Source organism: Lotus japonicus, chromosome 3 (assembly GCF_012489685.1).
Source record: "Lotus japonicus ecotype B-129 chromosome 3, LjGifu_v1.2".
Taxonomy (NCBI): domain Eukaryota; kingdom Viridiplantae; phylum Streptophyta; class Magnoliopsida; order Fabales; family Fabaceae; genus Lotus; species Lotus japonicus.
The window spans coordinates 65,324,741-65,337,565 of record NC_080043.1 but is presented as its reverse complement, the minus strand read 5'-3'; the positions used below and the strand labels follow the sequence as shown (position 1 = coordinate 65,337,565).

Below are 12,825 nucleotides of genomic sequence, written 5' to 3'. Positions count from 1 at the left end.
TTAAAATGTTTGTTAGACACTCATTTATATAATTTGGACTTTGATTTTATGCTGTTTATTTATGTCATCATTTTATTTGATATTATACAAATAACTCTTCATTTTTGGGAACTTACACAAGGCAGATGCTGCGACGGAGTAAGAAATCCAAGGCAGAGGTAGTGATGCGCACAACATTGGTACAAGATGATTTTTACCGGAGCGGAAGAGGACAAATCGAAGCATGCCGCCTGATAACAGAATGGAAAGTGAAATTGTGGGAGAAATCAATATGAAGTGAAAGGCTCAGAATGAATGGTTCTTATCGGAGTAGTAGACGATGATTGAGAATAACATAGCATGAGATTGAATAGATTACTAATTTGGAGAGGTGAATTGTTATTTGCTGTAATTCCTACTTGCAGAAGTGTGAATACAACATGTTTCTTTTACCCATTTTTTATTGATTCTCCATGGTGTAACTTTTGAGTATTCCTTCAACCTTTGCTGTTATTTTATATTTTTGAAATTTACTTTTGTTGTCATTATTTATTCAGTGTATGCTACTTTTTTATCATTCATATTGCCTTATTTTTAAAGAGCTCTAACTCTCTAATTCTATTTCTCCCCATGTGGATATCTGTGTGTCATTTTTCTCATTTGTATGTGAGACCTCCTTGCAGGATGTATTTCACCTTCCTTTTGACCATTCACATGGTCATAGATCAAATAGAAAGGAGTCTTTGCACCAAGATGGCTTCTATGAAGGTAACCAGTAATTGTTATCTCATACCTTCTCTGATTTCGATCTTGCACAGGTGAATAGGTTACTAAATTGAAAAGGTTAACTTCTTATCTGCTTTATCTATCTCTTATGGTCAAGCAGCTGGGTGTACTGATTATGTTCCAGAAACATGCTTCTTCCGCACTGTTGTTATGGAGGTGTATAGAATTACATCTCTTCTTTTAAAATTTCTGTGTGTACAAGCTGAGGGTGCTGCTAAAAGGACTTAGGAGGCTGGATTTGTTGATGTTGCCCATGTTCCTGAACTTCCAATGTCGGAAATCTTGCATGGATTGCAAGTGCAACAAACTTCACAAAGCTGTTAAGTGTATGAGTGTATCTAGATAAATCAAAGAATATATAAAGTGTATCAAAGTTTTCATGTTTTTTCAACTTTCTTTCTTTCTAAGTTTCTTTCGTTTGTGGGTTTAGGATTCTGAGTTTCCATTTGTACTATCAAAGGATGATTCTTCGATTTTGAAGGGCATTATGACACCAACTATGATATATTGGAATTGAAACTTGATGGAATTTTGAAATGGTGTAGACCGATGAAATAAAATCAGTCTATGACAAATTGAGTGGTTTATTGCAGAGATATTAAGATATAACACATGGGGAGAAAATTACATTTTAGCATCCAAAGTATACAACTGCTCGAATAATCATCATATTGAAGTTGGTTTTTTTTTTGAAACTAAAGTTAAGTTATTACTCTTGCAATATAAGTTTGAAACGTTTCTTTTTTTTGGAATCAAAGTAAGCTTGGAACATATCTAAGTAGATACTGACAGGCGAGTAGATATCTTCTATACTCTATAGCATAGACAAATCTAAAGCATCAAAGCTAGATAATGACTGGAATGTAGTAGTTTAAAAGAGGATATAGAGAAGGAATGAATTTAAATTGATTATTGAAGTTAATTATTTTAATATAACCTATGAAGCACGAACACCTCTCATATATGGAGTGTCACAGTGTCGGACACCGACACCCGTACGTCACTGACACGACATGTGTCAGACACTTCTTCACGGTATCAGATTAAAAAGTATTTTTTGCAGCTCATACACTTGAGTCAACACTTCTTCTTAGCTGGACACCTCTAGAATTAAGAATCAGATGAAATATAAGGTAATCATGGAGGGTACTGGCTTCAGAATTCAAACGAACTTCAATTTTTGTGAGGTTACGACTATTAATGAAGTTTATTACCAATTAATGGCTTCGAATTAAAAACGGCAGCAACTCTTGAGGAGATTTATATTTTAGAAAAAGTGACAAGCACATGATCAGACAGGTTACTGGTGAACTACAATTCTTATGAGGTTGCGGCCACTAATGGAGTTAATGACGCAATTAATGAATTAGAATTACAAAAGCGACAATTTCTTACAATATGGTTGTAGGCAGTTGCCTCTTGAGGAGGTTTCTATTAGGGAACAAGTGAGAAATAGAGGGTGAGGCACCTAAAATCAAGAAAACGAGCATTTGAAAAATGACAGAAACAAAAAATAATGGGCAAAGACTGTATATGTGCTTTTAGCTATTGTTTTGTCACAATATTATGCATCGCAATTAAGCACTTGAAACCGCCGCTATCAAGGAAAACATTATTGCAGCGGTTACGTTCTACAATCTCATTTAGAGGTTGAATACAAATGGGCACTAATTGGAAAAACAACATTCTTATATATATGGTTCCTCCACGATATACCACACATACACATTGGTGGTTATAATAACAATATTAAATTCATTCATTCATAATAAAACTCTTAATTAATAGAATAAAACTCATTTTTCACTACATATATATCATTTACCTATATTTAATATCTAAATTATAGGCTACATCTTATGCATTAATATCATCTCTGAATTACATAGAAGTTATAACATAAAAATCCTATTTTTATCATAGTAATTCATTTTAATTGTAAAATGAAAAAATTCACAAATATATATTAAATAAAAAATAAACAATGTAAATCTAAAATAAGGAAAATGGGAAATTGATTAAAATGTTTTCGATATAAGTCTTATAACTTTATATCGGTCATATATCTATTAATTAACATATTGAAATAAAAAATATAAGTATAAAAACAGTGGTGCATATTATGAATTAATATCAATTTAGGAGTTATATAGAAGTTGAAAAGTTATCCATAAAAATGTATTTAAATCTCACTTGCAAAGTGCCTAAGGATGACAAAAATAAATAATTTGATTCATGGACAAAAACCTATCCACTTTTACAATTCTATTCACACGTGCTTACTATTATTTAGAAATTATAAAATAAAATTATTAATCTTAACCTGGTGTTTCATTTTGTTTGTAAATTAAAAGACAAAATTCAAGAGGATTTTAAAAACAACAAAGTGCTGATAATGACAAAAAGAAAAAAATCATATTGGTTATACGTTTAACAATAACATAATTAAAATTAAAAAATACAAGCATAAAAATAGTGGTTACATTGTAGGAATTAATAGCTTTTATCATTTAGGAGTTATCCTACTTCAAAGTATTGTGCTGATGATGACAAAAAATTAAAGAATTTAATTAATGTCACAAGAAAAAAATTGCTTCATAAAAAAACAGGACAAAAACCTATTAATCTCATTGGAAAACATATATTTCTACGTAAACTAATATTGTTTAATTGTTTTGCTATTGTCAATTTTGACTGAAGGAATATTTTATAATGGAAGTTTAAATAAGTATTTTACTATACACAATTGTAAATGACACTAAAAATGATACTTCTTTTTCTTTTGGAACCAATATTATGTACTTTCATTGACAAAAAAAAAACATGAGGCTCTAAACCGGAAGCTTAATTAGATACTGAAAATGTCGAGCTAATTTTTTTCATGATGGACATTAAGCATATAGGACATAAACGTAGGTGAACAGATAGGCGATGGAATTTGCTTGAACATCCTTCATGAGTTTTTTTTATCACACATTCATGTCTTTCGATGACTCTTACAGTCCAGACTACTTATCTATCTTTCCTTAAAAAATTCACAGATCCCTAATTTTTTCAGCATCGTGTTGTTTTAGCCCCAAATTAATGAGTTTTTTAATAGAATAAGCTCCTTAGGTTTGTCTAATCATAAATTAAGGCTGAAAATTGATGTTCCAGTGATGATTATAAGAAACATTGATCTAGCAGTTGGACTGTGTAATAGGACACGTCTATATTTACTCGAATGTGAATACAATCCACTATATTGTCAAGACAACACGCAAACGACAAGGGTTGTAAAACAAGACAAGATAAAAGTGTGTGGTGTGTTATCACAGGGAAGACAAGACACCACAAACACACTACATCCATCACCATGCCACGACTAAACAAAAAAAACACATTTATCACAAAAAAAATATTAAAAAATTCTAATATATTAATACAAAAATATCTTATAAAAAATAACGCAAAAATCATAAAAACACATAAAATAAATAAAAATGAATATCCCGTGCACGGGTAAAAAGTACTAGTGAATTCATAAAAGAATTCGTGTGCGGTGATGAGAATTCACCCACCAGCCATATCAGTGTTAAATTGTCCCTATAATGAAAATATGATTTTTCTTTGCCACGTTTTAGTAAAAAAAATCGCATTTTTAGAAAAGACCGTGAATATGACATAGGGTACATCAGTTTCAAACATATTTAATGATAAATTACGTCAAAGTTTGACACAACCCACATCTTTTTTTTTTCTTCTTACCTTTTGTACCAAGAAAAAATTTAATTTTACTTAAATTTAATTAATACAATTAATAATATAATACTCCTATAAAACCTCACTAACTCTTAATTAATATTACAATCAATGCTTAAGTGCAAACTAATTTTAATGAAAATTAAATAATTAATACAATTAATGATATAAGTCCTCACTATTTTAATTAATACTACCTTTGTTCTTTATTAACTATCGGTTTATAAGAAAATATGTGTTTCTATATATTTATCCACTTACCATTTCAAGAGAGTGTTAAATAATGTTTTCTTGTATAATGCCTTTGTGGTAACAATAAATGAGGAAATACAAAATATATTCTAAACGGTAAACTAGGAATACAAATAATACTCTTATAAAAATTAACAAAATCAACTGTACCTTTAATATGTGTTTTTCTTCCACCGGACAATTAAAAATGAACGGAAGTAGTATATAAGACATTAGTGATTGTTAATTAATTTTATCATCAATGGTTAAGTTCAAGATAAAAAAAAAGTTAACATGGTTTCAAATTAGATTAAAGCAAAGGCGCATATGCCAACAAATCAATTTTACAAACAACATAAAGTCTGCTTGATTATTCTACACCCAAACACAAAGATCAAAAGAAACAGTATTACAAGCTAAAAAGTATACAACACAATTTTCATTAAGCTGTATAATACTCTTTTCATTCCAAAATATGCATTATTTTAGAAATTCAAGACTACTTAATTCATTTTTTTCCTTTCTATACCTTACTTAATATTATATAGGGAATTGTTATTCAGACCCCCCATAGCTATTCAGACCCCCAAAAATCAGGGAAATGTCAAAAATACCTTTAATGAAAAGAGAAAATTTGAAAAATACCCCTCCCTCCATCCTCACCTTCTTCCTAATGCTTTGTTCAAACCCCCCCCCCCCCTCACCCTCCTCTCACCACATTCTCTTTCTTCTTCAACTTCCAAACCCACTCTCAACTTCCATACCCACTCTCAACTTTCACACCCACATTGTTGCCGGCCACCGCCTTCACCACCCACACCACCGCCGCCGTCGTCCTCACCCAACACCATCACTAACGCCGCTGTCGCCGTCGTCATCCTCACCCGACTTCTTCTACCTCGTTGTCGTCGTCTGTGAAGGTACTGCACTAATCCCGATCTAGATTTATCGCACTTTTAATAAGCGTTAGCACCGTACTCTTTGTGTGCGAAAGTGCGATAGAGACGCACACTGAGAGTGCGTTTTTCTGTTATTATTGTCCCGACGCAATGTTAAACCGCGTCTCTGTCGCACTTATAAAGTGCGTTTGTGAGGCGCTTTCAAAGTGCGATTTATACAGTTCTGGCCTATAACAGAAACAGTAAACAATTTGCAATTTTTGTTTTTCATTTCAGAATGAGTCTCCCTAAGTCATATAAAGTGGACATGCCACAAGAAAGGGTGGAAGAAAGGAAATCCCAAAGGCAATTAGCCCATGTAGAAGATCGACATGATGTGCTAATTGCAGCGGACTACACAGAACAATTTACCACAGACAGGGTATTTTCATAACCAATGAGTGAGTTTATGTCAAATAAGTTGAATTTATATGTGATGCGTATATGTGTTAATATTCTGTAGGTTTTTGCTACTCGGGATGAGCTTTTGGATTGGGCTAAGAATGTAGGAAAGCAACTAGGCTTTGTGATCATTATTAGAAGGTCTGATTGTGGGAGCAAGGGTCGTGGGAGTAAAGGCAGACAGTTAGCTATTTTGGTGTGCGAGATGAGCGGCAAGTACAAACAATACAAGCCTATTTCTTTTTTTTTTATAGGAAAATGTTAGTTGTTAGAAATGTTAGTAAATTAGTTCCTCCTCCAGGTTCGAACCCGGGACCCTTCACCCTTCAACCCACCCAAACCTTATGTCCCTAGCTCTTACCACTTGAGTTATCCTTCAGGAACAATACAAGTCTGTGTTGATGCGGAAGGGGACAGGAACCAAGAAATGTGATTGTCCGTTCAGGCTCAAGGAGAGATACACATCATAAGATGGTTTGTGGAGGTTGACTGTAGTACGTGGAGACCACAACCATGCGCCAGCTGAGACTCTGGTTGGCCATGCCTATGCCGGTCGCCTTACAAGTCAAGAAAAGGATATGGTGGGTAAAATGGTTTACAATAAAGTCAAGTCAGGTAACATGTTGCTGGCATTGAAGGATGTCAACCCTCAGAATCTGACTACCATAAGGCAAGTGTACAATGAGTGGATGACACACATTAGGGCCAAGAGGGGACAATTGTCAGAGATGCAGCACTTGATGAGGTTGTTGGAGGAAGACAAGTACACGCATTGGTCCAGAACTGAAGAGGGTTCCACGGTGATCCGGTCCTTATTATGGGCCCATCCAGTTTCCATCCAACTGTTCAACCAATTTCCTACTGTTGTCTTGCTTGATAGCACGTACAAGACCAACAAGTATAGGATACCATTGCTGGAGATGGTTGGTATGACATCAGTTGGATTCACATACACCATCGCTTTTGGCTACATGTGCAATGAGCGTGAACCTAAAGTTACATGGGCACTTCAAAAACTAAGGGGGTTGCTACTTAGGGAGGAGGACATGCCTAAAGTCATGTGATGACCCTAGTTTAGTAGTGTTTTTAGGGTCATTTCTTAGTTTGTTTTGAGTCTTTTTGTTGAGTCTCATGTAGTGTTTCATGCATTCTCATGCATTTTTATCTTTATTTGTGTTTTTACTTTGTTTTGGTAATTTCATAGTTTTATAGGGACCTTTCATGCATTTTAATTAAGTTTAGGACTTGAATATCTTTTCTACTTGAATTGAGGGTCTTTTGTGCTAATAAACTCTTGGAAATCCTAGATATTTTCCTTACTTTGTTCCCAAGCAGCTAGGTCTGAAAACTGATGAAGAAAGAAGGTCAAAAGGCTTGGAAAATTGAAGGGAGGCTTAAAGGGGAGTTAAGAAGATGGTCAAGAGGCTTTCTAGCATGTAGAGAGCGCTCAGGCGCTCGTGTTGAGCGCTTGAGCGCCAATTGGATCGATGTTTACAAGATGCTAGAAAGGAATTGGCGCCTGAGCGCCAATTGCCTTCCAGAGAGCATGTTTTCAGCTTGGAATTGGCGCTCAGACGTGCTTAATTGGCGCCTGAGCGCCCAGACTCGACCTGTTTGCCTATAAATAGGCTTTTTGTCATTTCTTTTGTAACTTTTGTCATTTCTATACATTCCTAAATAAGTTAGAAGTAGGGTTAGGCTCTGGAGCTTGAGGAGAAGCATTCTCCAAGTCCATGTTCCAGGTTTTATCCTTCTTTTCTTGTATGGATTCTATAGCCATGCTTTGCTAAAACCCCCTTTTGCTTTGGGTTCTTTGTAAGACTTTGAATGTTTTAGCTATCAATCCTTTTCTATTCATGATGTTCTGAGTAAACCCTTGAATCTCACTTCTTTGCTTTATCTCTCAAGCTTGAATGCATGCTAGCTTTTTACTTTTCTATAATCATAACGATAGTTTGTTATAGAATTGAGACTTGTTGTGAGATTACCTCTTCTATACTTGCTGCTAGGAATAGAGGAAGGGTTGAGGTTTGTTGGCCTGAATTGCATGCTTAGTGCTTCTAACAAATGTTTAGGTTATCAAGGAATTGAATCTATCTTTTGATTAGAAAGGGTTTTCTTTACGAGGCATCGATAGATGACTATCTAGGCTAGAACATCAAGGAGAGACTCAGGATTAATTGAATAGGAAGGTTTGCTAAAACTGAATTTGTTGAGCAAGAACCCAAGGCAATTTCATCTCTGTTTTTTCAATCGCTTTATTACTTGAGCACTTGTCTTCTTACAAACTTAAGAAACAAACAACCTTTAAAACTGAATTTTACTTGCTTTCCTACCGTGAACTCGAGGCTTAAACTGAATTGCCACACCAATTCCCTGTGGTTCGATAATTTAAAACCAGGAGGTATTCGTACACTTGCGAATTGACCAACAAGTTTTTGGCGCCGTTGCCGGGAAATTGTTTGTGGTTTTTGGTTTAAGCTTTTAGTTTGTGGTTTTATTTTTTTTTGTTTTGTTTTTATCTTTGTCTAGAATTGGTGCTACTAATCTTTCTTTGTTTGAGTGTCAAACTTTCAGGCTACTCTCACAAGAGACACCACCATGGGTGGCCAAATGACGGAGGAGGAGATGCAAGCCCATATCGAGGCAAGAATCCAAGAGGGGATCACCCTTCGATTACGTGAACAAGAAGTTGAGGATGCCAACCAGTCTCTTCGGGAACTCACCTCATCTACTATGAGTTATGACTATCCCGGGAGCATTGTCTTTCCCGAGGGAGTGGGAAACTTTAAGTTGAGACCGGCATTCATCAACTTGGTGAGCCAAAACCAATATGGTGGAGGTACTTTGGAAGATCCACATGCTCAGATGGAGAGGTTCATCCGGAATTGCAACACTTACCGTGTGAACAATGTTCCGACGGATGCAATTCGGTTGAGCTTGTTTCCATTTTCTTTAAAGGATGCAGCGGAGGAATGGCTGAATTCACAACCTCAAGGGAGTATCACTACTTGGGAAGACCTAGCAGAAAAATTCACAACTAGGTTCTTCCCAAGAGCTCTTTTGAGGAAGCTGAAAAAAGACATTATGAATTTTGTGCAAACCACTGAGGAAAATCTCTATGAAGCTTGGGAGCGCTTCAAGAAGCTATTGGGGAAATGTCCTCAACAAAATCTCACCCAAGCTGAATTGGTTGCAATATTTTATGATGGTCTACAATACTCTTGGAGGTTTGGCCTAGATGCGGCTTCAAATGGGGAGTTCGATGCTCTTCCCCCACAAGCGGGGTATGACTTAATAGAAAAGATGGCAGCGAGAGCCATGAACTCTGAAAATGATCGCCAAACCCGAAGGAGTAAGTTTGAAGTGGAAGCTTTTGACAAGCTCTTGGCCTCCAACAAGCAACTCACCGAACAAGTGGCGGAGATTCGAATGCATATTAAGGAGACCAAGGCTGTTGGTGCAAGAATGACTTGTGTGGAGTGCAAGTCTTGTGGTGGACCTTATGTTAGTAACTTTTGTACTGACAATGCTGAGAGCAATGAAGCCAAAGCTATAGCTCAAGGAAGCATAGTTCCATCCTCAAATCATGAACCTCTTGTCCAAACACAAGTTGTTGGAAAGGTGAATTGCAAGAGGAGTTTAGAGGAGCTATTGGAGAGTTGCATCAACCGCATGAACAACAACCATAAGAACCAAGAGGCGGCTATCAAGAACTTGGAGAACCAACTTGGCCAGCTAGCCAAGCAAATTGCCGAAAGGCCTCAAGGTAAATTTCCTTCCGATACTATCCCCAATCCCGAACAAGAAAATTCTGCTGTTGTTACCACTAGGAGTGGGAGAGTGTTACATGAGTTAAAAAAGAAAGTAGAGGGAGAAAAAAGTGAGAAGATAGTTGAGGAGGAAGTGAGTGTTCCTATTAAAACTAGAGTGATGAATGATCCTATTCCTGAACTTAGCAAAGTTCCATTTCCTAAAGCATTGGCTAAAAAGAATTTGGATAAAAAGTTTTCAAAATTTATGGATGTTTTTAAGAAACTCCATATTGATATCCCTTTTTCCGATGCTTTGGAACAAATGCCTATCTATGCTAAGTTCATGAAGGACATTTTAAATAAGAGGAGGAAGTTGAGTGAGGTTGATGAAACTATTATGATGACCGAGGAGTGTAGTGCCATTTTGCAAAGAAAAATTCCTAAGAAGAGAAGGGACCCTGGGAGTTTTACTATCCCAGTGGAGATTGAGGGGTTGACAGTGGTTGAAGCCTTGTGTGATTTGGGAGCGAGCATCAACTTGATGCCGCTTAGCATGTTTAGAAGGTTGAATTTAGGAGAGGTCACCCCGACCATGCTCTCCTTACAAATGGCGGACCGATCCTTAAAAACACCTTATGGGATCATTGAAGATGTGATGGTTAAGGTTGATAAGTATGTGTTCCCAGTTGATTTTGTGGTGCTGGACATGGAAGAGGATGCTAAGATTCCTCTCATTCTTGGCCGACCCTTCTTAGCCACTGGTAGGGCGAAGATCGATGTTGATAAGGGTCAGCTCATTCTCAGAGTTGGTGAGGACAAGGTAAGATTTTCGGTTTTCAATCCTAATTTGCAAACTAACATTAATGATGGTTTTGTTTGTGATATGATCAAAAGCTTGTCCAGGTCTTCAAAGGAGACCCCCAAGGTAAGTGAAAAAGATGTTGGGCTTAATCAAGCTCTCATCAAGCTTGTTAGTGAAAACAAGTATGGGGGGTCTAAAGATGAGAATTTCCAAGCCCACATGGCCCGATTCATTCAAGCTAGTCACCTTGTAAAGATGGAAGGTGTGACTAGTGATGAGCTCAAGATTAAGCTCTTCCCTCACTCCTTGAAGGGGGGAGCAAGGATTTGGTACGATGGTTTAGATGATACCCTCTCTTGGGAGGAGTTGTTCCAAAAGTTTTGTGCAAGGTTCCTACCTTGTACATGTGGTAAGAAGATTGATGGTAAGGAATTTCCTTCCTAACACCAAAGGAAGAAGAGTCCACCTAGGACTATAACTTAGGGCTGCTTGGGAGACAACCCAAGTCTTGTTTTATTTTACTTGTTTGTTTGTTGCATTTTGCAGGGAATGAGAGCATGGATTTTGGAGTAGGAGGTGTGTCTAAGGCCTCCATGGTAACTTGTAAAGGAGGTCGACTCTTTCCCTTAGTTAAGCTCATGCATTGTTACATATTTTTCTTTTGTAGCTTTTATTTTTCTTTTATTCATGCATTGTAAGTTAGAGTTGTTTTTGGGTCTTTACTTCCGTATACTCACATGTTTTTGCCCGTAGTTATGCTCTCGTACTTGTGCTGGTTTTGAAAATGTTTTTGTGAATACTTGTGTTTTCTTTTGGGGATGAGTGATTGCATGCTTTGGGGAAGAGAGGAGGAGACTTCGGTCTTCCGAGTGTTTCTTAAGGATAGAGTTGGTGTGAGTCCATAAGGGTCCATCTTTGACCCTTCACCATAAATTTTCTCTGGAGGATCCTGACTCACTTGTACTTCTTGGTTCTGTATAGATTTCACTCTTTGCATGCTTTGTGATACTTGTACAATTCTTGAGACTTGTAGGTTTTTGAGCTTCAGAGTTGTTGGTTTGAACATTGTCCTTAGTTGTCCCATTTGAGCCTTATTGGAGAATTTGTTGTAGCCAAGTGATTGGGACGGATGTTTGGTTGGATTTTGGGGAGTGTTGGTCCTTGCATTGTTTTGGAGCTAAGTAAAGTTGAAAGTGTCTCTTGCCCCAAGTGAAAAATATTGAAAAAGAAGAAAAATAAAAAGAAAAAGACTCCTAATCAAGTTGGAGTTGAAAAAAAGAAAAAAATAGAAGAAAAGAAAGTTGAAAAAGGGTCAAGAGACTTGTGCTTAAAAAGTTTGTTGTTAAAGCTCCGGGGTTACTAATAGGACCACACTCAAGATGCTTGAAGCTCTAGCCTTCCTTAGGGACCAACCACCTTGTACTTCACCAAGCCAACATTTCAACCCTTTGAAGTCTCATTGAATTTGTGCATGTTTGATCTTGATTGCTCTTGAGTGAATGATATCCAGAACCTATGAACTGCTTGTGTGCTCAGTGCACTAAATATATATCTCATCCTAGGTATTTTAGATCTATATGCTTCTCATGTTGGACTCTACACTCTTCTCTTTTCAAAAGAGGCATGAAGTAGGGTGATGGGTCTTTCTCTTGGAACCAGCTGTAGTTGCTAAATCCCCCGGTTTTGTGACAAGTATTCCTTGTTGAGCACTTGTTTGGAAGCATTTCTTGTGCTTGAGGGCAAGCGAGTGTTGTTTACGCTCGAGGGCGAGCTGTCGTTGAGTATAGTGGTGTGATGACCCTAGTTTAGTAGTGTTTTTAGGGTCATTTCTTAGTTTATTTTGAGTCTTTTTGTTGAGTCTCATGTAGTGTTTCATGCATTCTCATGCATTTTTATCTTTATTTGTGTTTTTACTTTGTTTTGGTAATTTCATAGTTTTATAGGGACCTTTCATGCATTTTAATTAAGTTTAGGACTTGCATATCTTTTCTACTTGAATTGAGGGTCTTTTGTGCTAATAAACTCTTGGAAATCCTAGATATTTTCCTTACTTTGTTCCCAAGCAGCTAGGTCTGAAAACTGATGAAGAAAGAAGGTCAAAAGGCTTGGAAAATTGAAGGGAGGCTTAAAGGGGAGTTAAGAAGATGGTCAAGAGGCTTTCTAGCATGTAGAGAGCGCTCAGGCGCTCGTG

At 36.7% G+C, this 12,825-nt stretch overlaps 1 protein-coding gene and 1 non-coding gene across 2 annotated transcripts; one reads left to right on the top strand and one right to left on the bottom strand.

The window, feature by feature from the left end:
- The first annotated feature begins 5,786 nt into the window (after positions 1–5,786).
- On the top strand, positions 5,787–7,141 carry LOC130744527 (uncharacterized). The gene is made up of 4 exons (XM_057596702.1): positions 5,787–5,818; positions 5,913–6,057; positions 6,139–6,289; positions 6,573–7,141. Exons 1-4 carry the CDS (start codon positions 5,787–5,789, stop codon positions 7,139–7,141), a joined length of 897 nt encoding a protein of 298 aa, XP_057452685.1.
- A 2,005-nt stretch (positions 7,142–9,146) lies between these two features.
- On the bottom strand, positions 9,147–9,253 carry LOC130709592 (small nucleolar RNA R71). Its single transcript, XR_009010069.1, has one exon. It is a non-coding gene; the product is annotated as a small nucleolar RNA R71 (small nucleolar RNA).
- Positions 9,254–12,825: the final 3,572 nt, after the last annotated feature.

Bases quoted from the DNA above. Each gene is read 5' to 3' on its own strand.
- LOC130744527 (XM_057596702.1), top strand. From the start codon at position 5,787: ATGTTAAACCGCGTCTCTGTCGCACTTATAAA. The intron at 6,058-6,138 runs GTATTTTCATAA...AATATTCTGTAG, and splicing joins AACAATTTACCACAGACAGG to GTTTTTGCTACTCGGGATGA. The intron at 6,290-6,572 runs GCAAGTACAAAC...GGTTGACTGTAG, and splicing joins TTTGGTGTGCGAGATGAGCG to TACGTGGAGACCACAACCAT.